General features: G+C 40.8%; 2 protein-coding genes across 3 annotated transcripts in view; both read left to right on the forward strand.

Annotated features, from left to right (window-relative positions):
- SCARB2 (scavenger receptor class B member 2) overlaps positions 1 to 8,922 on the forward strand; it is an 81,783-nt gene extending 72,861 nt beyond the window's left edge. Inside the window, exons 10-13 of one of the 2 annotated variants that reach the window (XM_025289873.2) lie at positions 1,701 to 1,752; positions 4,323 to 4,481; positions 5,987 to 6,093; positions 6,229 to 8,922. In XM_025289873.2, coding sequence (XP_025145658.1) covers positions 1,701 to 1,752; positions 4,323 to 4,481; positions 5,987 to 6,061 — 286 coding nt within the window. In that variant the 3' untranslated portion in view covers positions 6,062 to 6,093; positions 6,229 to 8,922. The remainder of the gene's footprint in view (positions 1 to 1,700; positions 1,753 to 4,322; positions 4,482 to 5,986; positions 6,094 to 6,228) is intronic. The other variant, XM_006079160.3, reaches the window with a different exon arrangement.
- Positions 8,923 to 14,165: 5,243 nt separating this feature from the next.
- NUP54 (nucleoporin 54) overlaps positions 14,166 to 26,208 on the forward strand; it is a 32,374-nt gene continuing 20,331 nt past the window's right edge. The window contains exons 1-4 of the mRNA XM_006079162.3: positions 14,166 to 14,352; positions 17,932 to 18,015; positions 18,107 to 18,259; positions 25,872 to 26,098. Coding sequence (XP_006079224.1) covers positions 14,286 to 14,352; positions 17,932 to 18,015; positions 18,107 to 18,259; positions 25,872 to 26,098 — 531 coding nt within the window. The 5' untranslated portion in view covers positions 14,166 to 14,285. The remainder of the gene's footprint in view (positions 14,353 to 17,931; positions 18,016 to 18,106; positions 18,260 to 25,871; positions 26,099 to 26,208) is intronic.

A 26,208-nucleotide genomic window follows, 5' to 3' on the forward strand; every position in this document is an offset into this window, starting at 1 on the left:
ACCTGCTAGAACTAGAACTCACACAGCTAGTAAAGCTACAGAGGCTGTTCTTACCTATCCACTAAGCATTTCCCATGGGCTTCCCTGGTAGCTCAGCTGGTAAAAAATCCACCTGCAACACAGGAGACCCTGGTTTGATTCCTGGGTCAGGAAGATCCTCTGGAGAAGGGACAGGCTACCCACTCCAGTATTCACGGGCTTCCCTGGTGGCTCAGGGAAGGCTAGATATGGTATATCTATCTATTATATAGATACCATATAGATAAGGTAAAGAATCCACCTGCAATGCAGGAGACCTGGGTTCCATCCCTGGGTTGGGAAGATCCCCTGGAGGAGGGCATGGCAACCCACTCCAGTATTCTCACCTAGGGAATCCCTATGGACAGAGGTGCCTGGAAGGCTATGGTCCATGGGGTCACAGTCAGACATGACTGGGTGACTAAGCACAGCACACAGCAAACATTAACCACACCATGACTCTGGTTCCCTTCCTCCCTTCCTTTCTTTCCACTGCTCCCATGCAGGGCCAGCCATGAGCTTTCCTGTGGGTGATTTAAAACTCTATGGAGCTCAGTGTCCCCACACACCATCTAAAAACCACTACTTATTTAGGATTCCTGAGTACAATCTCCTGCTCAGACTTTTCAGTGGACACTGAGAAAATGCTAATTATGACTTAATGGCAAATAAAAAACTGGATCCAAAACTATAGTATATATCTTTAATATCATATTTATCAATTTTTTCTGTCTGCCTGTCAATCAGACTTGGTTAGTTTCCCTCATCGAATTTGCCAGATTTAAGCCCAGGTGTTTTGCATCTTTTTAGGAAGCAAGTGTGGTTTATAAGAATGTATTTTGTGTGTGTATTTCTGAGGGAATATAATTTAGTAGTTATGATCTAGAGCCTTAGAATCAAAATGGACCTACAGTCCTGGCTCCAGCACTTCGTTGTGGTGGTTCTGGGCAGCTTACTCTGAGCCATCATTTCCTTGTCTTAAACCTGGGGCAGTAATACCTCTGCATGTGAGAATTAAAATGTGTTCCCAAGATGCCCGGTGCAGAGCTGGTGCTTAGTACGTGTTCACTAGCTGATTGCTCCAGGCTCTTGGAAAGACAATACTTAGTCAGTTCAGTCGCTCAGTTGTGTCCAACTCTTTGCGACCCCATGAATCGCAGCACGCCAGGCCTCCCTGTCCATCACCAACTCCCAGAGTTCACTCAAACTCATGCCCATCGAGTCGGTGATGCCATCCAGCCATCTCATCCTCTGTCGTCCCCTTCTCCTCCTGCCCCCAATCCCTCTCAGCATCAGAGTCTTTTCCAATGAGTCAACTCTTTGCATGACATGGCCAAAGTACTGGAGTTTCTGGTTATAAAACATTCTGAGGAATGATAGCGTTGTTCTGCTGGAGCCTCCCCTCCCGTAACTCTTGGGAGTATAGTTTTCATTTTGATGAATTTGCTTTCAGCATCTTGTGCTTTGGTAAAGACACTTTCCATAAATGTGCAACACTTCAAATTGCTAGACTGTTTGTGATCTAACTGCTGATTGTTATGTGTTTGCAAAGGTAAGAAGGCTGCATAAATTCTGGTAATTTAATTTTCATGCTGGAATTTTCGTGTACACTTATCTCATCAGGCCAGTGTGCCATCATAGTGAGGATGTCTATCAAACAATCTTTTTTGTTGTTTTTATAGTGAAACAGGAAACATTCAAACCCTGGTTTTCCCAGTGATGTATATCAATGAGGTAAGTCCTGGGAGGGAGCCACGGGTTTATTTCTCCTATGGAAGCTTGGGGACCTTCCATTATGGTGTCTGTGATTGTAGCTATGTGTAATTTTAGATGTGAGAAAGGGCAAAGGTGATTTTTTAAAAACCTGTTTGTCCTCAGAAAATTTCTGTTTATATGTTTACATGAATCTGTCTGTGAGATTTGAAAATGACAGAAAGAAATTTCCCTTGTCAAGAACATTATATGGGTGAAGCTCCTTTCTGGAAGCTGGTTGTGTAAGAACCAAAATGTAAAAGTGATCAGTTTACCATTCATTACTTGAAAAATAGAGTGAAAAAGAGTGTGAGCTGGTTGAGAAATGATTAAATAAAATGGGATACTTGCCCATTGATTGCAGTGATATGTGGTTGCCTTATCCTTCATCACAGCATAGAAGTCTCTTCTGCTTTGTGATAAACAAGCATACATCATGAATTATAGGAAACAGATCCTGTCTTAGTTCAAACAAAAGGAGTTTATCTGAAGAAATTTCTTTGACAGTGTACCCAGAGAAATACTATCCCTTATTGTTAGGCATAAATTGAAGTTTTGTAAATAAAGCATATTCTGAAGGCTCAGAAAACACCTACCCACTATGTAAAACACCTGTGATAACTTTTTCTCCGAATCACATATCACACGTACTATAGGGATATCTCCTCAGTTTCCATTCTCTCTTTCACCCAGTTTTGAGAGAAAAGTTGCAGGATTTTCCTCCTCAAATTCTTGACTGGACTGGCTTCCAGTGTTAACAGTAACATTTTTTAAAGTTTTGTGATTTTTCTGTCTTCCATAAAAATATTTTTTCTTTGTAGAAGATTTAGTAACAGAGCTTAGCAAGAAGAGACAAATTAACAATGATTTCTCACAAAACCTGAGCCAGACTGATAAACTGTTTTTAACTTGCTTTATTTTCCTCAACAATGTGTTATAGAAATTGTTCTCCAAAACAGCTTTGTAAAAATAATTTGATGTTTTGCATTTTGTAAAAATAACACATGCTCTTTCTGGAACTCTTGGGAAATTAAAAATAACATTTAAAAAGTGAACTGCTTAATAAGCAAGCCCATCCCTCAGAGAAAAATGCACGTGACATCTGCTTACATTTGCCTCAGTATTTTTCTGGTTTTGATATTACAAACTGGAGACCATACAGTAGATTGAGCTTGATATCTTTTTTTTTTTCCACTTAGCATTGTATTGGTAGCCACACTGATAAACTTTTGAAGGGTTTGTGATTACAATTCTAAGACAAGGCTTTTATTGTTTCATAGGAAAAATTCAGGCAATATTTACCATTTACAGGACCTATTTGCTGTTCCTCCTTGGTCATCACTCTTATTGTTTGTGGGGAGCGCCTTGGAAGTAGGGCTTTGTGAGAGTGTGGAAGGGCCCTGTTCTGCCCAGTTGCAGCATATCTGAAGTCCCCTCCACCTGAACCTTTGCTCTGACTTTTTGCCAAAGACTGGATTGCGTCCAGGGAATGATGGAGTGAAACCTCGTGCTTATGCTCCCTCCCAGAAAGAACTTTACTTTTCTTTAGAAAAGTAAAACATTAGACCTGGAAGCGACCTTGGAGACTGCTCTTTCACCCCTTTTTTTCCAGAGGAGACTCTGATGGCCCTTCACCTGCAAACTGAGCCTAAATTAAGCCTAAACTCCCAGTTGTTGCTAATAATTGTTATAGTATTAAGCTCTTCAGATACCTTAGCCATGACAATTTAAGGTGATAATACCTTTGCCTTTCATCCAGAAAGTGTTATTCTAAAACAATTCCTTATTTATCAATACCCTGTGCAATTCTGGTTAGCCTGAAGACTTCTCCGAACACTCTCTGTTGAGATCTCTGGTCCCGATAAATATAGCTAACTAAGAGAGAAATGATACTTTCCACATGCCATTTGTTGGGAGTATTTCATTCATTTATTCATCTAACCAACTGACATTAATTGAGCACCTACTGTGTATGGGGTTCTATATCCAGCTTTTAGTTGACTGAAATAAAAGCCTTGACTTCAGGAATACTTCACAGTCAAGAGGAGACAAATAGGTAAATAGACAGTTACAATGCAGAAGTGAAGACAGTGATGGAGGATTTTAGAATGTGAGATGGCAGCTCAGAAAAGGGGCCTTGAACGAGGCCTGATGTGGCCAGAGAAGACTTCTGGAAGGAAGTTATGCTGAGCTGGACTTTGAAGGATGAGCTGGAGTCTGATACAAAAGAAAAGCTGGTATCGTCCCAATATTTCCCCCTCCTTTATCAGGAGGAGGAAATACTTCCTGGTATTATCTGAATATTTTCTCCCTGCTTTCCCCCACGAATTTAGAGTAAAACATGCTCAAGAGAAAAGAGGAGACATTAATGACTCAGTGCCCTCTCTGGCTATTCTAACTTATAAATGGATTTTCAGTATCTCTGGTTTGCTGACAGGAGGACATACCCAAATTGTGTTTAATGATTTGGAAGAAAGATAGTGCAAAAAGCTTTGCCCCCTGGATATTTATTAGTAATCAAGGGAATACTCTTTTCTTGCTCCTCTCCGCAGAGTGTTCTCATTGATAAAGAGACTGCAAGTCGACTGAAGTCTGTGATTAACACTACCCTGATTGTCACCAACATACCCTACATTATCATGGCGCTGGGTGTGTTCTTTGGTCTGATCTTCACCTGGCTTGCGTGCAGAGGACAGGGATCCACAGATGAGGTGAGCAGTGGCTGCAGGAATGTCTGCCTTACTGGATTATGTTCCCTGAGGACTTCAGCTGTGCTTCATTGAAGGGGTGTCGGTGGGCTCATTAGGGTGGACTCTGAGGTTTGATGCTGGGCACAGTGATCTCATGATTGTGTTACTTAGGCTGAGCTGAGCCAAAGGAGAGGCAAGGGAAGTGTGTCAAAGATGGAGTGGTGATAGAATAATACCGTTCAGTGTTTCAGACTCTCTTGTTGGGACTAGAACCCCTAGGAGTAAGAATTATGTCTTTGAAAAGAAGAATGTATAACAGCCGAGCACCCAGACTTTGGTGTCAGAGTGTCCAGGTTCAAATTCCAGTTTTGACTCTTAATAGCTATGTGATCCTAGAAATCATGCCTTAGTTTCTCCATCTGTAAAATGGGATAACTGAGCTTCATTTAGGAATTTTTTGTGAGGACTTGATGATACTTTAAACATAAACTGGGCACTTGGCACAGTGTAAACATTAGGTAAGAGCTCAATAAATATTAGTTATAGGACAAAACAGCTCCATGATTACAGAGCAAGGCAGCCAGGGATCTGCTTGGAAAGAATCCCTAGTGTCAGGAGATACCTACCACTGAGTCGTTACTGCACAATAAATGGTGGGCATGGGGGAGTGGTTCCTTTTCTGGAGGGATGGGAACATCCCCAAATGGATGGGATAAATGGTCAGTTTGGCTTCCCTAAGTGACCAACAGGCCAACCCAGGGTCTAAATATCTTCAATGAGCCTTTCTTAAATTGCCACCAGCTTTCCAGTTGGCAACAAAGGCTTTTTCCCCTTCTCTCTTCACCGCCTCCACTAAGTGTCTGAGGCAAATATGAAGTAGGAAATGAAACAGGCTGAAACCATCTAAATCATGTTAGCTCAGATTTCCCTGTCTTCTGCATGTTTCCAGTATGCCTTTCGACCCATGACCATCACATTAGCATGAATTAGGGGTGAGGCAGCAATCTTTTCATTTCTATCTATGGATCTTAACTGTTACTGCTAAGTCACTTCAGTCGTGTCCGACTCTGTGTGACCCCATAGACGGCAGCCCACCTGGCTCTGCCGTCCCCGGGACTCTCCAGGCAAGAACACTGGAGTGGGTTGCCATTTCCTTCTCCAACGCATGAAAGCAAAAAGTGAAAGTGAAGTCGCTCAGTCGTGTCTGACTCTTAGCGACCCCGTGGACCACAGCCCACCAGGCTTCTCTGTCCATGGGATTTTCCAGGCAAGAGTACTGGAGTGGGGTGCCATTGCCTTCTCCGATGGATCTTAAAGTCACTGTAAAATGGATCTTACTGCCACAGACACAGATGAAAGCCCACGTAAATGTCATGAGTGCTCCTACAGTTAACCAGCTTCACATATTCAACAAGCAAATAATTACTGCACCCACCACCTCCAAGACATTGTTCTCTGATGGACTTCCACTTGAAGGAGGCAAATTAAACAATGTGTGATGAGGATTATGTTTCACGTTGACACAGGGACGGGTACTGCTCCAGTGTCAGGGTGAGGGTGTTAGAGCAGGCCTCCTGGAGAGGATTAGAGCTGAAAGTTAAAGAAGGAACAGGAGGAAGCAGGCCAAGAGAAGGTGAGCGGGACAACATCCTTCCTAGCGGTTTCTCCTCTTTCCACCTTCCTCCATCCCCTCCCACACCTTTCGTATCTGGGGAGAAGCTGGTGACGTGACCGCCTAACCCCACTGTCCTCTCTCTTCTGGTCTCAGGGAACTGCAGACGAAAGAGCGCCCCTCATACGAACCTAGTCAGACCGTGAGCCGTGCTTGGGGAAGGAAGCATGCGCACTGTTGTGACCTGGGCCACGATGACATGGGGCAACCGTCTGTGTCCTCACGGGCTTGTCGCCTGGTGAGACAGGAGGAGGGCACCCTGTGCCGGCGTGTGACGAGCACCTTCCAGCAGAGGTTCAGGAACAGGCTGACCTAGTTGGCCGTTAGGATCCTGTGGTCCCTGACAGATTGTTTTGTTTTTCGTGTGTCTAGCAAGTATTTAATAAACGCTTGTAATTTTTTGTTATTGTTGGGTGCTGGTAGCTCCAAAATTTTGTGACCACTGTCGTGGTTATAATGTCTTTGCATCACTTGTTAATGCTACTAGGTCTAACCTTATTCAGTACTCTTCATTCACCAGACTTTGTGCTCAGAATACATAAATATTACTTTATGTTGTATTCCTCCATTCATTTCATCCACCAAACAGAAGTAAATAAGAGTTCGGAATGCAGGGTAAAATGGTAAACATCATTCAGTAGTATTCAAATGCATTTAATTTCCTCTTTTGAAAAAGTACATATTGCCTTTCTTGCGAATCTTCATTTCATAATTCCTCCAGGATAATAATTCAGTCTTTTGACCAACTTTCACCCAGGATAGGGATAAGTGGGGAAGGGCTTGTTGGGGTGGTCCCCATGAGTTGATAGTGACAAGCACCTGAGAATTTTTGACTTGTACTTTTGTAAATTGAAAGAATGCATAAATAATGTTGGTGAGGACAAGTACAGATATTTCATGTAGAATAGAGTGCTAGTTATGACTTTTGTGGGTAGTTTGTTTCTTTTTTTTATAGTCAGAATGATCTTGATGTGGAAAGGTGTTTCTGGGAAAATGTAATCAGTAACTGATTTTTTCCCCCCGAACCACCCTTACCAAAATGACTGTATTAACTACAATACTGTTGAGTGATTATTTGTAAAATTATTTATCAATATAGGAACTCCATCTATCCACAACCTAACTTACACTTAAATTTCAGGAAGTCTTACTGCACTAAATACACATTTCTTCTGGGGCAGTCTTCTTGGTAACTCTGAAATTGTTTTTGAGTTGTTCTCACCTCAGATTCAGTTCCTTCTGATGTTTTGTGGCTCACTGTCACTCACTGAGTAGAGAAAAATGTGCCCTGTGCTTCCTGTGACAATCGTTTTGCTGACAGAGTGATGGTGTTTTAAAATATTGCACAGGAAGTACTTTTAAGAAAGGTTGCTTGGTGTCAAAAGCAGAGCCACCTGTCTGCAGAAGATCTCTTGACTCTCAATGTAACCTGAGTCAGGATTGAAAACCATCCATTGTCACAGAATTCAAGCATATTTAAGGGCAGTTTCTCTGATTCTTAATGCTCACCATTCATTTTGGATTGAGAAACTTGTATAGTTAATCTGGCAGACCGCACAGAGAACTTCTCAACAATTGAATCATTCTGCAGGATTTTTTTTGTTTAAAATGGGATTTCAGTGTAAGCAAATGAGGGAAAAAAGCCACAGATTTCACAAATATAGCTTCTTATCCCTGTGTGGAGGCAATAAATCATTTCCTCGCCCCAATTTTCCTACCCTCTACACTAAAGCAATATGTAATGTTTCCCTTTTTTGAAGGAGCAATTCATTAAACTCTCAGTTTCTCTATAAATTAAGATGGAACCTATAGATACCCCAAATCACCAAAATGTGAGATGCTAAATTGAAGTTATTTTGTCTTTAGTAATGCCAAGTATCTAGATGTTTTAATTCATCAACATTTAACTAAATAATTGGTACATCTTATTGTTATGCACCCACTTATTCACACAAATAAAACTGATAAGTCAGTGCATACCCATTGATTCATTCTATTATCAAGATATAATCATCTGAGATGACATTTTTAAATACTATGATAACAGTTAAAGATGTACACGTTTTGACTGAATCCCACACAGCCAGGGACCCCAAACCATATTATTTTCATATGATTCTTAATAGTTACTTGGCTTAAAAAAAATCACATTTGATATTTTCCTCCTAAAAAATCTGTGGCAAACCCATACGCTGCAGTTAAGATTATAGATTGGTTAAGAACGAATGTACCTATTTGGTTTTTGGTTGAAAATAACAAACAGTTCCTCATGATCATTTTTGTGGAGCTATTATCCTAGACAGGCTCCCAAAATCTTTGTAATTGTCACAATCAAAGAATACCATGTCCTGTACTATGATGCTCAATTTACAGAGAAACCCAACAGAGAGAGGTTACCTCCCTTCTCTCGAGGAAAACTGGGAGTTAAACACAGGACAGGAAATGCCACTTCCACTCCAGGCTTCTCCCACTAGACTTTATTCTAGAAAGATCACTAATGATCAAGCAGGGCAGGTACTACACAACTAACTTCTATTGGGGTTTTTACTTAAGAGAGACTAATTCTTTATTTCAGTTGCTTGAAATGAGAGTTCTGTAAAAGGTGACCTCCATCCTCGGCCCTCTGGGCACTATCACTGGGATTGATTACTTGTGACTATTAAAGAGAATGCTGCCCAGAATGTTCTTCCTGTAGTTTATACTGCTGGTTCCTTTCATGTGATTCTTGACATGTGTATTTCTACCCTTAATGCAATGGAATATTTCACTAATAAAAAACTTTCTATGAAATTGCACTGGAAACTGTATGTTATGTCATCAGGTGTTCAGTGGTCTATGGAGTTTCATTTGAAAGGTGCTCTTCGCCCTGTGGATGGAATCAGGCTTGAGTCATACCCCATAGGCCACCTCCAATTTGAGCTCAAACTGTGGTGGACAGTTATAGGCAGCCTGCCAAGCCTCACTTCAAGTAGGTCCCATGTTGTGCTTTTTTGCCTCAAGTCTTTCTCCAGAGCCCTGGAAGCCCCTCAGGAGCATGGGGGTTAATACTCCCAATTACTCATGCTCTGGGGCTTCCCAGGTGGCTCAGTGGTAAAGAATCCCCCTGCCAATGCAGGAGATGCAAGAGACGCGGGTTTGATCCCTGGGTTGGGAAGATCCCCTGGAGAAGGAAATGGCAACCCATTCCAGTATTCTTGCCTGGAGAATCCCATGGACAGAGGAGCCTGATGAGCTACAGTCCTTGGCATTGCAGAGTGGACAGGACTTAGTGACTGAACAGCAACAACTGATGCTCAACCAGAGTGGGCAGGGGTCAACTGATAAGGGCTCCTGTTCTCAGAGGGCCAGTTCTCAGGCTCACTCTACTTGGTTCCTCAGCTAGGGTTGCCCGGACCAGAAACTGCTCCTGTTTATCACTCCTTCATCCCCGGCCTCTCCTTACCCCTGCACAGCTCCTTCCAACCAAATAATCTACCTGTTTTAACATCCCTATTCAGGTCTGTTTCCAGGTAAACATAAACTGAAATGCAGACAAATCCACCCAGAGGGTTCAGCAAGGTCAGAGAGCTGTTGGAGAAATACTAGACCTTTGTGTCTGCAGACATTTGGACTGAAGTTATTAGCCCCAAAGTTTAGATTCTCTTTAAAACCTTTACCACGCCAATAATAGTGCAACTTACTTCTGAAGTTAGAGCCAATCCCGATCAATCATAACATATTTAGCTCAGTGTTACAAACATCTTTATATTATTAAGGATACTTGAAAACCTCAGTGTATGTGCTTCCTGCTGCTGCTGCTGCTAAGTCACTTCCATCGTGTCCAACTCTGTGTGACCCCATAGACGGCAGCCCACCAGGCTCCCCCATCCCTGGGGTTCTCCAGGCAAGAACACTGGAGTGGGTTGCCATTTCCTTCTCCAACGCATGAAAGTGAAAAGTGAAAGTGAAGTCGCTCAGTTGTGTCTGACCCTCAGCGACCCCATGGACTGCAGCCTTCCAGGCTCCTCCGTCCATGGGATTTTCCAGGCAGGAGTACTGGAGTGGGGTGCCATTGCCTTCTCCGATGTGCTTCCTAGGGACCCCCGAAGCTGATTTCAACTGGCTTAAGTCATAGGAGAAGTTGTGGGATCATAAATGTAAACTTTCAATGAAGTTTCAAGATGTTCTGGGAACCTGACTTGGAGCTGAGGGAAGGCTTGACTAAGGAAGCAACATTTGACTGAGACTGAAGAACAGGCAAGCGAAGCATTGCAAAGGTAACTGGATGTGCGGGAGCAGGAAGGAACATGTTACATGTGACTGAGATAATATTTGTCTAGAATTCAGAGGAAGAATAGTGGGAGATTAGGCTGGAAAGAAAGGCAGCCTTATTGTGCCATGTTAAAGATTTTGTTACATATTGTATGATTCTATTTGCAAGTGGTACTTAAAATAGATTCATAGAGACAAAGAGTAGAAAGAGTGGTTACTGGGGGCTGAGAGAGTGGGGTTATTGTGTGCCCCAGTTGTGTCCAACTCTTTGTTACCCCACTGACTGTAGTCCAGCAGGCTGCTCTGTCCTTGAGATTGTTCAGGCAAGAATACTGGAGTGGGTTGCCGTTTTCTGCTCCAAGGGATCTTTCCAACTCAGGGCTCACACTCGCAACTCGAGTCGGCGGGCGGATTCTTTACCACTAGCACCACTATTTCTGAGGCCAACAGGAAGCCATTAAAGGGTTGTGAACTGGGCTGTTGGCCAGTGCAGGACAGGGAGAAGAATGGGATATGTGACAGGTTTGTTTAGGAAAAACTCACTCTAGCTGCGGGGTGAATAAAGTGGAAGAGTCAACCTGGATACAGTTACGAGGCTGTTGTGATAGGTAGTTTCTTTGGGGTCCCCACTGACGTTTAAGATGGAATTTGTCTAGGTATCATGAACCAGCTGGCAGGGTGAATTCCGCAAAGCTGCAGAGCATGGGTTAAGTAATGGGTTTAATATGGAAAAATAAATTATAGAAAAAGGAAAGCACAGACCCTCCATCTTCCTGTCATCCCATGGAGAGGTAAGCTGAGGGTCAGAGCTCTGTTTGGTCTCAGTGCAGAGAGCATATTTACCTTTTTATAGGACGAGCATGAAAAAGCAGTCTTGTCGATGGAGGAATACACAAGCAAGTGAAAACAGGCAGTTTGGACTTGGGCTGCCTATGGAATATTACAATCTCCACTGCTGGGGTGAAGAAGACACCAGTTACACGGGACCTATCATTGGGTGCAGCCCTTCCCCTCCCCTAGGAGAAGGGGGAACCCCCAGTGACAGCTCGTTCATTCACCAGGCAACCTAGAATGAACAGCCAAGGTCACGGTCCAACAGTCCTGCTCATTGCACAGCACAGGCTACTGCAGTAGTCTAGGCAGGAACTGGAAAACATTGTTTTTTCTGTAAAAAGCCACTTAGAAAATAGTTTAGGCTTTGCAAGCCTCTTTGTCACAACTACTCACCTCTGTTCTTGGAGCATGAAAGCAGTCATAGGCAACATGTAAGTGAATGCATATGTCTGCCACCCAAAGAAACTGTGTTTACAAAAATAGCAGCCCACATTTGGCCCCTGGGCTGTCATTTGCAGATCCCGGGTCTGGGCAAGAGGTAACAGAAATTTGAATCAGGGAGATGGCAGTGGAAATGAAGTATTTTTGAAATATTTGAAAGATAAAATATATAGGTTGTTGTTCAGTTGTTAAGTCGTGTCCGACTCTTTGCAACCAAAATAATGGGACTTGGAGATAAAAATGGGAAAGGCAAGGGAGAGAAACACATCAAGGAAACCATTCACTCACTCCACAGTACTGAATAAGAGCCTGTCATGTGGATGGGCACTCTGTTAGCATTAGGAACACCACCAGGAAACAAAGCAAAGTTTTCTGTCCTCATGGCGCTAAGATTAAGACCACACGTGCTAAGTCACTTCAGTCCTGTCTGACTCTGTGCGACCCCATAGACTGTAGCCCGCCTGGCTCCCCTGTCTATGAGATTCTCCAGGTAAAAATACTGGAGTGGGTTGCCAGGCTCTCCTCTAGGGCATCTTCCCGAGCCAGGGATGGAACCTGTATCTCTTGTCTCCTGCATTGGCAGATGGATTCTTTGGTGGTGGTAACTGCTAAGAATATTAAAATAGCCAGAGACGGGAGTGGAATCAGGGGAGGCTTCGTATTGAAGAAATGCTCGTCCATTCTTTTCCATCTGAAATTGTTCTTTCTATCCATAATTTCTGTGATTTGGCTCGGCTGGTTCTTCTCTCTTGAGCTCTGCTCTGGTCATATTACTGGTGCTCAGCTGTAACCTCTTTTCACTTGATCCTCTCTCCCTGACAATCCCATTGGCTCCCAGGCTTCAATAACAACCTAGGCCTCATGGACCTCTGTTTAACCTCAATCCCACATATCCAAGCACCTGCTGGATATCCTCAACCAGCTTGCGCTCAAATCCAGTAAGTAAAGCAAGGAACTCATTTTCCTTTTCCTTATCTTCCTCCCAAGTTCCAGTGTCATCACAGTGTAGCTGGCTGTACAAGCGAGGAACCAGGGACTCTTGCTAGACTCCTGCTGGCCTGCCTCTCCACACCCATCAATCATTAAGCCAACCTGCTCTTCAGTCTCCATTCCTGTTGTCCTCATCCATATACCAGTGTTCTCACTGAGACTCCTGGAATGACCACTTATAGAATTACTTACTCACTCAATTTTCGAAACCTGTAATGGGTTTTATACTGCAAAGTTTTCCTCCACCCCATCTCCTTGCCACCCAGTTCATCTTCTCAGAAAACCAAAGTTATTCATTTTTAAAAACGTAACTTTCCAGGTACATTTTATACAACTATGTGTAATTACATATTCTAGCCCTCTTTTTTCCCCACCGAAATTGTAGCATACCATATTCAAGGTGTTGTGTTTATGTAATTTATCTTTGAGATCTTTCTTTTCGGTACACAGAGCGTTACTGTTCCTATTGCATCGCTGAATAGTATTCCTTTGTATGAATGCAACTATTTAGGCAAAACACTGTTTCCAATCATTTGTTATTATAAACAGTGTTGTAACAGATAACCTGTATTCCATTAATTTTGCCAAATAATTTACAAAATAAATTCCTGGAAGTAGCATTGCTAGGTCCAAAGACAATTTTAATAGACATACGGCTTTTTTGTTGGTTTTACTTGTATTAAAGTTACAAGCACATAGATTTAAGAATCACATAATTCTACAAAGTGTCCACCAAGAATTCTTTTCTCCCTCTACTCTCTTTTTCTAATTTAAATTTATTTTTGAGTGGAGGATAACTGCTTTACAATGTTGTGGTTTCTGCCATACATCAACATAAATCAGTCATAAGTACCGCTATGTTCCCTCCCTATTGAACTTTCCTTTCACCCTACCTACCAAGAATTCTACAAAAAAAAAAAAAAAAACCCAAAACCTAAATTCCCAAAGGCACTTCTTTCTCCCTTTTTCTCCCCCCCGCCCCACCCCCACTATTACCCCATAACTTGAAGTGACTTGGTGCTTGGTGAATGTTCCATCGACTCTCCAAGGGCGTCCTGGGTAGCTCAAATGGTAAAGAATCTGCCTGCAATGCCGAAGAAGTGGGTCCGATCCCTGGGTCGGGAATCCCCTGGAGAAGGGCATGGCAACCCACTCCAGCTTCTTGCCTGGAGAATTCCACGGGCTGAGGAGCCTAGCAGGCTACAGTCCATGGGGTCGCAGAGTTGGATGCGACTTTCACATTGACTTTCCACTACGGAGGAGGATTTAGCTTTCTTTCCTACCCTGTCTTCATTAGACACTGACATTCAGCCTGCTTGCACATCTTTCCCAAGGGGGCCTCCCTAAAGCCGTTTTTAAAGGCTCTAGGGCGGCAGGTCACAGCAAGCTTCCCGGTATCTCACTTAGGCTGTGAAGCTCCACGCCGGGTGAAGCCACAAGGCTCCCGGAAGCTAGCCGGGCCGGGGGCGTTCCCTCTCCACCCTCCACCCGCTACGCCTTTCCAGCGTTCCGGCCTCTACGGCTAGGCCAGAAAAGAGGCGGAACTCCCTGATCTGGAGGCGGTTTCCTCGCCGGATTGAAAAGCGGAGTGCACCGAGTGTCGCGGGAGCAGCACCTTGGTCCCCTGCTCCCGCGACATGGCCTTCAACTTTGGTACTCCGTCTGGCACTTCAGGTACCGCTGCAGCCACCGCGGCTCCCGCGGGTGAGTGACTGCCCCGGATCTTCTCCCGGCGAGGAGGGAGGTGTTCGGTCCGGCCCTTCCGTCCGAGACTCTTCGGCTTGGGGATCCTGGGGTCTCCTGCCCGCGCGGAGACTTTGGGGGCTTCGGAAAAGGGCGGGCGGCAGCCGAGCGGGCGACGGCGGCTCCTGAGGAGGCCGCGGGAGGAATGGGGGCCCAACCCCGGTGCTCGCGCGCGCGGGTGGGGCCCCGCAGGCCCCTCTCCTAGGGTTCGTTTCCCGCCATCCGGAAGTCGGGCTGGGAGAGACCCGAGGAGGCTTCTCTCACTCTTTGCCAGAGACCCGTCCTCCCTCCCCTCCCCGCCGCAGCCTCCGGGACTTGCGCGAACTCGTCGCGGGTTTCCCGCTACTGGGTTCGGCGAGGATCCGGCTGGGGAGCCTGAGGCGCTGCCCTGCGGCTCCCTTGGCCCTGGCCCTTTAGCTTCTCGCTGCGGGACTGCCGACTCCTGCCCCTTCCTCCTGTCCCCGCCTCCTCGGCTTTCTTAACTCATGTTGGAGCAAAGTCAGGGTTTGTCTTTGTTCACTTCTATGAAACCTCTTGCAGACTCTTCTAATCCTTATCTTGCTTTCTTTTTCTTCTTTTTTCTTCCCTCTCTCCCCTTTTAAAATTGTTTGTTTCTTTGCCTGCACGCCTATCAGGATTTGGTGGGCTTGAGACTGCCAACTCCACCGCCAGTGGGTTTAATTTTGGGGGTTTCGGATTAACTGCTAATCCTGCAGTGAACTTTAATATTGGGAATTTCGGTGTTTCTACCACCTCGGCGACTCCGTTCAATTTTGGTAACAGTCTGGCAAGTGCAGGTAGATATGCGGGTCGTCTGTGTAACGAATGTTGGGAGCTGGAGTCCAAGAATATTTTGTGGTTCCAGAGTTTGAGAAAGAACAGAGACTTGTTTAATAAGGAAAGGGAAATCATTTCCTAACGTCGAATCAAAAACATTTGTATTAGGTTTTGACTCTTAAAAGATTTGGTTTGGGGAAATCTTGCAAGTTATTATATAATATTCCTTTGTTAAATTTGCATTTGTTGAGTAGAATGTACCTTCTGAGTGATATGAAATTGGAGTGGATTTTTATTTTGAGTGGAACACGTCTTCCAAATTATTAAATATCTCTTCAAAATAGAAGTTCAACAGTGAGGCCCGTTTTCCTGGAATTCTTGGACTCCTGCAGTCATTTTTTTTCCCATTTTTCCTGCATCTTTCATTGGAATTTCATTTGATTGTCTTTGTGTTTCCTGAGAGAAACAAATCTTATACGAACAGCAGCAACCTGTCTTGTTTTTTAATCTGTATAATAATAATAATGTCTTTCTTTAATAAACTGAGCAGATTAGGATACATTTCTGTAAGATAATGTAATTATAGTAAGAATCCCCAGTTCTTTACTGGATTTTTTTGAGAAATGACCAGAGCAGTTTATTTTCAGATAGCACTGACTTCTAAAATGTAGGCTAGACATCTTTGCACTAAAAAAGATAATTTTGAAGATTTTGTATCTATATGGATCATTTGAAGCTCATTGAAAATTCTGCAAAACACAAACTATGTGTGTCTCTATATATATATGAAAAAATTTTAAGTAGGTCTCTGTACCTTGCATACAATGACCCTATAGAAAAGTCTTGTTCTTCAGCTGCTCGTATATGAATTTATTGTTCATATTCTCTAACATATGCCACTTATGCCCATGCCAATTATATGCATTTGGTAATCATGATTTATTCCCTAAGACCTATTTGGAAGTCTGGCATTTTGTGCGGTCACTTGTTACTGCAATGTGAATATGACCTTGGCATTTGATTTGAAAACATTTTGAAGAATACTTGAGTATTCCAAAGATTAAAGAATCAGTTATCATTAAGGTATATTTAAAGTGATCACATATCACTGTTGTTTGGTATGTTTACTTTTCCTTCTTTGCTTAAAATTGGCACTGGGTAAAACAGAAACATTATTCTGAAATTTGTGTTTCCGAACAAACCCACCCAGCTTGTAACTCAACAACAGTAAATAAACCAGTTGGTATTTGCTTGATTTCATTTTCATTTGGAGTTGTCACTGTTAAGTTTTGAGTTGTGATAACTGTTTTAACTACTTTTACGTACGTTCATTAACTTAGTCTTCAGCAAAGGATTGACTGAAATTCTTGTTTACTTTTTAAATTTTATATCCTGGCAGATCCATTATTATTAATAAGTATTTTTCATATTGTGGAGCATGTTAAGATACCAGTGCTTTTATCGTATAGCCAATTCAGACTATATCTTAGTTCTTCTGTGACACTTAGAAGTAATGAAAAAGATTAGGAACAATATTTAGTATTTTAGGTGATTTTTATCAAAATGTTTGCAGTTTGCAGTACCACAGTAGAATCTACAAGTAAATAGAGTATTTGGTTGTACCTGGATGCAACATGTCGTCTACTCTTGAATAATTTTCCCAGTCAGAATCATATGATGACTATCAATGGGCTGTGAGTTTTTTCCTTTTTGTATCTCTTATATTACAATATTAATGAATCTCTGTCTTTTATGCCAGAAATAAATGAGACTGAAAATTAGAATCCCAGAAAGTCTGTAGTATAACTCAGAGAGGACTAATGGTTCAAACATCTGTCTTAAAAGTCTTTTTTGGCAATCTCATTGGTAATCAAATTCTGACAGTAAGGGGAGAAAAAGCAATTTTAGATTGGCTAGCATTCCTCTCCACTCATATGTCAAGTTGCATCGGTAAAGATTAATTTTGTCTTTAGATTTATCTGAAAATGAAATTTGTGTATCTGTCAGTTCCCAAACTGTGGTGCCGGGTCTGATGGTGGCTCTGCTCTCCTCTGAGGCCGCTGCCGCCTTTGATTTTTTTTTCCGTATCTCTTCAAGAGGTAACATTCTTGTTGTATAAAAGTCATTATATTGGTATGTTTAATTTGAAAAGTTGCTTAGTCTTGATGGAGACCAAGTAGAAATGTAAGTTAGAATATAAATTAATTCACCAAAACCAAGGTTGCAAACTGGCAACACAGTCTGCTGATACGATGTTTATCACACTGTCTTAAAAATATTTGAATTGGTTGCAAAAAATTAGTTGAATTCGGGTTTAAAATTATGTAAATTTCACATTAAAAAAATCTAAATTTTTCTATTTCTCTTGGGGAAAATGGGAACATATAACACTACTCAACTACCATTCTCCTGTAGCAGTCATCTGTTGGAATTTAGGAATTGCTGCCTTTTAAAAAAACTGTCCACATTTATCAGTTCCACCAGTCAGTAAACACCTAGCCTATTTCATTAATATTAACAGCCTGTGTCTTGTAGACATTTGAATTTGCAACCCCTGCTCTAAAAGTACATAGTCATTTTCGTGTACACAAACACTGACTAAATAGGCTTATTAACATGTTTTCTTAGCCATAACTTAATCACCTTTTTAGTTGAAAGGTATATATTGCATTGTGGCAAATACTTACATAATTTGGAAAAGAAATTACCTCGTATGTATTCAAAAATTCTTCATTTCTATTTTATTTATGCTTTTTTAATTAGGTGGGTTTGGAGGATTTGGGACAACATCTACCACAGCGAGTTCTGCATTCAGCTTTTCTACTCCAGCTAACACAGGCACTACTGGTAAGAAGATATCTTATATCATTTGTAGAAGAAAATGAGCTACAGATCAGATATCTTTTTTAACTTAAAATTGCTAATTTTTCATTCAAAGGATTCTTTGGTAGTACTCAGAACAAAGGTTTTGGATTTGGGACTGGTTTTGGCACGACAACTGGAACTAGTACTGGCTTAGGTACTGGTCTGGGGACCGGACTTGGATTTGGAGGATTTAATACGCAGCAGCAGCAACAGCAGCAACAGACTAGTAAGTACAAGAGGTTTTCATTTTCAGATATGAAACCATAACAATGTAGATAATATTATTTAGTGCACTGTTCAGAACATTTGAGTAGATAACTTTTTTGGGGGAGGAGTTATAAATATCATATTCCACAGGATTCCAAAAGCTACTTCTCATGTTCAAATATAATGATAGCAACTGGGGAAAAGACAGATTGGCATGATTATAAGACCTCTGTGTTTAGTGTCATTCTATTAAAGTTTTTGTTGTTCGTACAAATAACACAGGTATGTAAAGCTGTACAGAAATACAGCTTCACGAATTGTTTATAAGATGAATGCCCTTTGTAACCACTGCCCATGTCAGGAGGTGGACCCTAACCAGCCACTTCAGAAACCCTCCACAGTCTCCTAGTCGTTTCCCCATCAGAGGAAATAGTTTTGCCTTTTATGTTGATCACTTCCTTACTTTTCTTTATGGTTTTGTTACTCAAGTGTGTGAACAGTATTGTTCACTTTGATTTGTCTTAAATCTCTGTAAAGTCCCCCTTTTTAGTTTTCTTTTTTATTTTTCAATTTGTTGATGAAATCAGATCATTTGTCCTGTAGAAGTTGACAGTCAAGACTTTATGATTGCATTCCATTTGTATAGTTAACATACCTTTGTCCTCTGTATTTCTTGTAAATTGGGTAGGATCTAAGGGGTTATTTATATTGATCATTAAGTTTTTTGTTTGCAAGCCTACTTTATAAAGAGTGTTGTATTTTTTTTTATCAAGAGGCATATAATGTCTGATTGTCTCTATTTGTGATGTTACCAGCGGCCATTGGTGATGATTACCAAGATCCATTAATTCATTAGGGGTTGCCAAATGGCATTCCAACTGTGTGCTTCCTTTTCCCTTTATTTGTTGAAATACTTCTGTAAAGAGAAACTTCTCCTCATCCTATTTGAATAATTATTTCCCTTTATTCCTAACTTTCAAAATAAAGATTTGGTTCCCTATTCTTCTCCAAAGGTAACCTTTTTTTTAAATATCAGGAACTGAAGTATTTCAATTATTTGATATTTTTCAGTCCATTGCTATTTTCCATATTGATGTTTAAATTGTTCCATCTTCAGCCAGTGTAAGCCTCTTCAGGTTGGTTCCCAAGTCATGTTGGTACATGTGTAGAATTAGTCTTTGATAACTTCCTTACTAGCTGGTGTGGCAGTATGTTCCAGGGTTATCTTGTATGTATGTATGTATGCTTATATGCTTAGTCGCTCAGTTGTGTCCGACTCTTTGCGACCCCATGGACTGTAGCCCACCAGGCTCCTCTGTCCATGAAATTCTCCAAGCAAGGATACTGGAGTGGGTAGCCATTCCTTTCTCCAGGAAATCTTCCTGACCCAGGGATTGAACCTAGGTCTCCTGCATTGTAAGCAAATTCTTTACAACTGAGCCACCAGGGAAGCCTTTTATCTTGTATGGATTAGTATGTTTAATTATCACAAGAACTCTATGAAATAGAACTCTTATTACCTCCATTTTATAGATGGAGAGAGATAACTGAGAGAATTGTGCCTTGTCCATACGTCTTCTGAGATGTTGTACCGGAAAACAGATTCAGGTTCCTTGACTTCCTCTGTAATGCCCCGTTTGCTTTTCTGCAGTTCGCTACCTCCTAAAATCACTTCTGTTTCATTTTTCTTAGGTGACTTGATTGATTGGCTAGAATTCACCCTACTCAGTCATGGAAGCTTAGTAACTTATTAAACATGAATTTCAAGAATTATTAACCAATAAAATGAAGAAAATAGAATTTTTCATTCTTGTGTTACAATAAAGTAATATATCTTTCTTACTCTCCTCCTGCAACAATAGGAAGTTAGATGGAAATCCAAATAGTTAAGAAGAAGAAAGGAAAAATGAAGTTTTTTCTTTGTTTCTTGGCATGAAGTCTCTTCAACTATGTTGTTATAGTTACACTTACTTGTCTTTGGAAAAATGGGAGTTTGAATCTGGTGCTGTTCATTTTCAGAATGGAAAAGGCTCATTCTCCTCTAAGTGTGTGTTGTTATGTCAAGACTCTGGGTATATAGGGTATATATACTGGGTTTATAAGGTTGCTCATAGTCTATAAGGAGATAGAGTAACAAACTTTCAATTAGATTGTCTAATAAACATTCAGTTATAAAAAATATATGTGTGAAAGCACTAAAATACACCATACAAAGTGCTTTGGAATGTAGAGGAAAAGGCGACTCTTAAGGGACTTAGATGGCTGGATAAAGTCAGAAAAGGGTATTCTAGGCAGGGAGACTAACATTGACAAAGGCATGAATGCCTGGCACAGTGTGGTGAATTTGGGACCTGCTGTTGCAAGGAGTTTGAGTTTACTCTGCAAAGATTGTGAAACTTTGCCTCATTTTTTAAAAACTCCTGTTCGTATAAGGTGCTTGCTGTCTGATTACACTGCTTCTGATATGCCTAATCTCGGTTATCTGCTGAGTTCCTGGACAGTACTTCTTATTCATTGAACTCTTTGGCAGCTGGCTCTGAGTTTTGTTGAATGGCTCAGTCAGTAAAGCATCTGCCTGCAGTGCAGGAGACCTGGGTTCAATTCCTGGATCAGGAAGTTCCCCTGGAGAAGGAAATGGCAACCCACTCCAGTATTCTTGCCTGGAGAATCCCATGGACAGGGGAACCGGGCAGGCTATAATTTATGGGATCGCAAGAGTTGGACCCCACCTAGCGCTATCTTCTTCTTCTGAGTTTTGCTTTTCGACTTGTGCTGTCAATCTGAGTTATTTTAGCATCCACGTACGTATGTACTCAGACAGTCATACCAACGTTTTAGTCCGAAGACCTCCATTTCACTTTAGCCACAATTCTTACCTTGGACTTTGGCAACATCTGAAACTGTTCTAATTCCATAATTCACTAATGTAAACATCCCACAACCTTTGCTCTTTAAGCCTACCTTGTCAGGTACTTTCAACATAGCTGTTTTTAGACCTTGTTTTGATGTTTAGACCACTGACACTTTCTACACTTAATCAGCTCCTTCACTGTTCTTTCTAACTAGCTTAAGAGTCCTAGTCCTTCCATTTCAGTCACTCTTACCAAGATGCTAAACTTTCTTATCCTTGTATCACGTTTCCCTGAAAGAACAACATGAAGCCTGTGTAAGCCCGGTATCTATTTAGATACTGCTTGAAAAAATCATACAGTACAGGAGATTGAATAGTACCTCCAAATTGTTCATCACCAACCCAAGTTGGGCCCTCAACATTGCTTGGTAATCCTGTGAGGTTTCTATTTTCAGATTATTCTCCTGCTTTCTGTAAGTTATTTTCAACCTTGATTCTCTTCAAATCTCAAATTCTCTGTTCTCACTTTTAGCAGATGGCCTCGACCTCTACTTCAGAGAGAAAACAGAAGCCCTCATTGTAATTCCTTCAGCTGCCCATTGCCAAACCTGGTTTATCTCCCTCTGTATCCATTCTTTTCTCTTTGTGCCTGTGCTTTGGATCTCATATCCTCCCACCTTCTGGGGCCCCTTGTGCTGTGGATTATTTTTCCCAGCAACCCCTTGCCCCATTCCACCTCTTACTCCCCACCAAAAAAAGTCTTCAGCTTCTCTATCCAAGGATTATTCTCATCCACATTTAAACAGTCTGAAATTTCTTTTTTTTCTTTTAACAGTGAAAACAAAACAACTTTTATTTCACATCTCACTTCAGCTATTGCTGCCTATCACTCTTTTCTCCCCTTCATAATCTACTTGGAACAGATGTAAAAGAATGGGATTCCCCTGCTGCTATCTTCGTTACCTCTTAGACTACACTGTTTGGTTTCTAAATTCTTTCTTTACCCATTCAAGTGTGTGTGTTAGTTGATCAGTTGTGTCTGACTCTTTGCAACCTCCTGGACTGTAACCCACCAGGTTCCTCTGTCCACAGAATTCTTCAGGCAATAATACTGGAGTGGGTATTATATCCCCTTTTCCAGGGGATCTTCCTAACCCAGCGATAGAACCCTGGTCTCCCACATTGCAGGCAGATTCTTTGCCATCTGAGCCGTCAGGGAACCCCAATCAAGTAATTAAGGTCATTAATCTCTCAGATCCACTGAACATCCACTGTTCTTAAATTGTGAAAAAGTCTAACATACAAAAATAGAATAGTAAAATGACCCCATGGTCTACCAAATAAATTGAACAAAAATCAGAATCTACCACATTTGCTTTCTCTGTCTCCTCCCTCCTCGTCTTTTTTTTTTTTAATTGCTGAAGTACTTTAAAGCAAACCCCAAACATATCATTTCACCCCTATTTTACTGCTTTACTGTACTTTTCTCTTTAAAACCATGGAGTCATTCCAACTCACAACTCCTTGGTATCATCTAATACCCAATTCTTAATCAGATTTCCCCTTATGTCTCAGTAAAGTTTTCTTCAGTTGGCTTGTTGAAATCATGGTCCAAAGTTACACATTTACTTTCTTGTTATGTCTGTTAGTATAGAGAATTCTTCTTAGTATAGATAGCTTCTTACTTAAGGTTTCTTTTTTTTTTTTTTTAACCTGGCTCATGAATTGTTGAAGAAATTGAACCAGTTGTGCTGTGAAATATCCCCTATTCTACATTTCTTTGTTTCCTTGTAGAATCATTTAACTTGATGCCCCATATTTCTGGTGAATGAAGTTAGCTTTTAGGTAATAAAAATTAAGTTTGACTTTTTAGCATGAATACTCTGCAGGTGGTGCTGTGTGCTTCCTGTTAAGAGGCTGTCTCCTTTCGAGATGCTGAGATTGACCGGTTGGTTCAGGTGGTGAGAGCTGATCTATAAAGTTCCCCATCATTCTTAACCTAATGCGCTCATTAACTGATGGTCATTGCCTCAATCAGTTACTTTATTAGGAGTTGCAGAATGGTGACTTTCTAATTCTGCCCTGTCTTCCACACTGAAATTCTTCTGTAAAAGGAGTTTTTCTTTATCCCTTTTCCCCACAAGACTGCTTGGTCACCCTGAAATAGAATTTGTATAGGAAAGGCATAATAAATTCTTTCTTTTTAATTGATATTATTTGTAAGAAGTTTTTGGTTCTTGATTATTTCCAGTGGTATCCAAGGAGTTGAGAGTTTTCTAAATTTTTTACTTTTACTTTTAAAAATTATCATTTTGAATGCATGAGATTAATAAATTGGATATGTTTGAGTTGGTTACATTCATTATTCTTTTTGATGCTGAGATTGTCACATTTTTGGCCTGTGTGAGCCCTCAGCTTCAGTGATAGTCTGATCTTTTTTTTCTCCTACCCTGTTGTTTAGTAGTCCATATTCCTTTTGCCAGCTCATTTTCCCCTCTTCTTTGACACATAGATTTGCATATGCTGTTATTCTTTGCTGCTACCCCTGGCCTGGCTGACTACTTCTTTTAGACCTTAGCTGAAGTTCTAATGGAGTAGCCTTCTCTTGATCCTCCTGCCCGAGGCTTGATTAGCTCCCTCATTTAGGACTCTCAGGGCCTCTACTTCTTTGAGGCACTTATCACAACTGTGAGTATTTGTTCGATATGCTCAGTTTGTTTAAAGAACCAGTCTTGTTTACCACCATATCCTTAGTTTTTGCCTCTCTGTCTGACACTTAGGAAGTATTCAGTAAATACTTGTTGCATGAATACATGGTGCAAGAATAAATGAAAGTATGTATTAACATATGTGTATAATATATAAAACCAGGAGACTATATTGTCAGGAAATCTAAGCGAGAATAGTTTTTCAAGGAGGATATGTATTCCATGAAAGCGGAAGATTTTCAAGAGCATGAGGGCCCTGCCCTGAAAAGATAGAATGGTGTGAGAAGTCTAATATGGTAAGGCTTTCAAAGAATCTATTAGATTTTGTTATTTGTGTTTCTCAAATGCCTACTCGCTAGTGCACTCTGAGTAGACTAGTGTGGTTGGAATCCAATGTAAAGTGTAGATTAGTACAGATGATAGTTTGCTAATCTTACTTAAAAACTGAGGGTGATAATGCCTAGGGATTTTTTGTTAGAGGCTACAGAGTGAGCTTATAGTAAATCAGTATTCAAGTCTTCTGGCTTCTAGTCCACTTCTTTACCATTTTCATAAATGCCCATTTGGGAATTAATAATACTCATGTGGAGGGTAACAGCAGCCTCTCTTTAGCCCTGTAGAAGGCCCACTGGCCTTGTGGTACTTAAAATCTTTAGAGCTGAAGGAAAACTTAAATGTCATCCAATATAGTGGTCCTAAAACTTGGGTCATTTTGGTATTCATGATTTTTCTTTTATCTACATACTATTTGTATTCTTGTTAAATAATTTTCTTTAAATCAATTTACTTTTAAACATTAAATGTGTTTATTTTGAAAGAAAAGTTAATACTACTGCTACAAATGGAAAACCAGTATCACTTGCTATAAAGAAATAATAATTGAACTTAAGTCCACAGAAAATATAATAGTGTGAATTCTAGCTTGATACCTTTGCTTAAGCTCTTGAGTCTTAGATTTGTTCGCCCCTTTGTTAAAAAGTGAGATAAGCAGATGACATGAGATGACAATTATATATATAATTAATTAAAAGAAGTTTTTGTTATATGATTTACTTCATTTAGTGATTCCACTATTGCTTGACATCTATAGTTTCATGTACCAAGGTTATTTCCTTATCTTGCACTCTGGAAATACTGATCTAACAACTCAGCCCTTCTTTAAATTGTAACACGGGGTAAGTGACTTGTCTCAAGTTACACAGCCAGCTAAAGCTTTAGCTTAGGATTTGTCCATTTGTTGATTTTTTTTCACTATATATTTCTTTGCACTAAGAAAATGAAATTGTTTATTAAGCTGATATTACATGACATTGATATAATTATTCTTTTTGCTTATTTTGTGTCCTCCAATTTGTATATATTATATAAATATATCAGTAGTAAATGTTGTTTTAAAAAATAATTCTGCAACTTCACAGACTTTAACCTTTTTTTGGTGTGGGTCTAGTATTAATTCATGAATCTAATTTGTGTCTAATGGAACTGGTTGCATTAAGGTGATATTAGACATGCCACTTTGACATTATAAAGATTGTCCTAGCATATTAGTTTTCTATTATTGCCGTAGCTAAATGTCACAAGCTTTATAACTTAAAACATACTACTTTACAGTTCTGGAGATCAGAAAACCAGAAAAAAGTTTCACTGAGCTAAAATCAAGGCACTGAGAAGACTGCATTACATCTGGAGGCTCTGGGAGACAATCCATTCCCTTGCCTTGTCCAGCTTCTGGAGTCCACATTTCTTGGCTTATAGCTCCTTTTCCCATCTTCAAAGCTAGCAGTATAGCATCTGCAAATCTCACTTTGACTCTGACCTTCCTCTTCCCTTTTAAGGATGCTTATATTATGTTGAACTCACTCTGATAATCCAGGATGGTCTCAGCTTAATTAATTGAATCATATCTGCAAAGTCCCTTTCTCTGTGCAAGGTAACATATTTACAGGTTCTGGGGATTAAGATGTGGATCTTTTGGGGTGAGGTGGTGGGCTTTATTCTGCTAACTGTATCTAGCATCTGAATTGATTGATTTAAAAAAAAAAAAAAAAACTAATTTGGGGGTAAATTTTTAGCATTAGGTGGTCTCTTCAGTCAGCCTACACAAGCTCCTGCCCAGTCCAACCAGCTGATAAATACTGCAAGTGCCCTTTCTGCTCCAACACTACTGGGAGATGAAAGAGATGCTATTTTGGCAAAATGGAATCAACTACAAGCCTTCTGGGGAACAGGAAAAGGATATTTCAACAATAACATTCCACCCGTAGAATTCACACTAGAAAATCCCTTTTGCCGGTTTAAGGTATTGATACTGCTTTTGATCATCACTTGAAGAGTGTATGAGAGAATGTGATGTTTGGGTTAAAATAATACTAAGGAAACAATTGCTTGGTTTTTTTTTTTTAGCACTCG

This window comes from Bubalus bubalis, chromosome 7 (assembly GCF_019923935.1).
Source record: "Bubalus bubalis isolate 160015118507 breed Murrah chromosome 7, NDDB_SH_1, whole genome shotgun sequence".
NCBI classification, from domain to species: domain Eukaryota; kingdom Metazoa; phylum Chordata; class Mammalia; order Artiodactyla; family Bovidae; genus Bubalus; species Bubalus bubalis.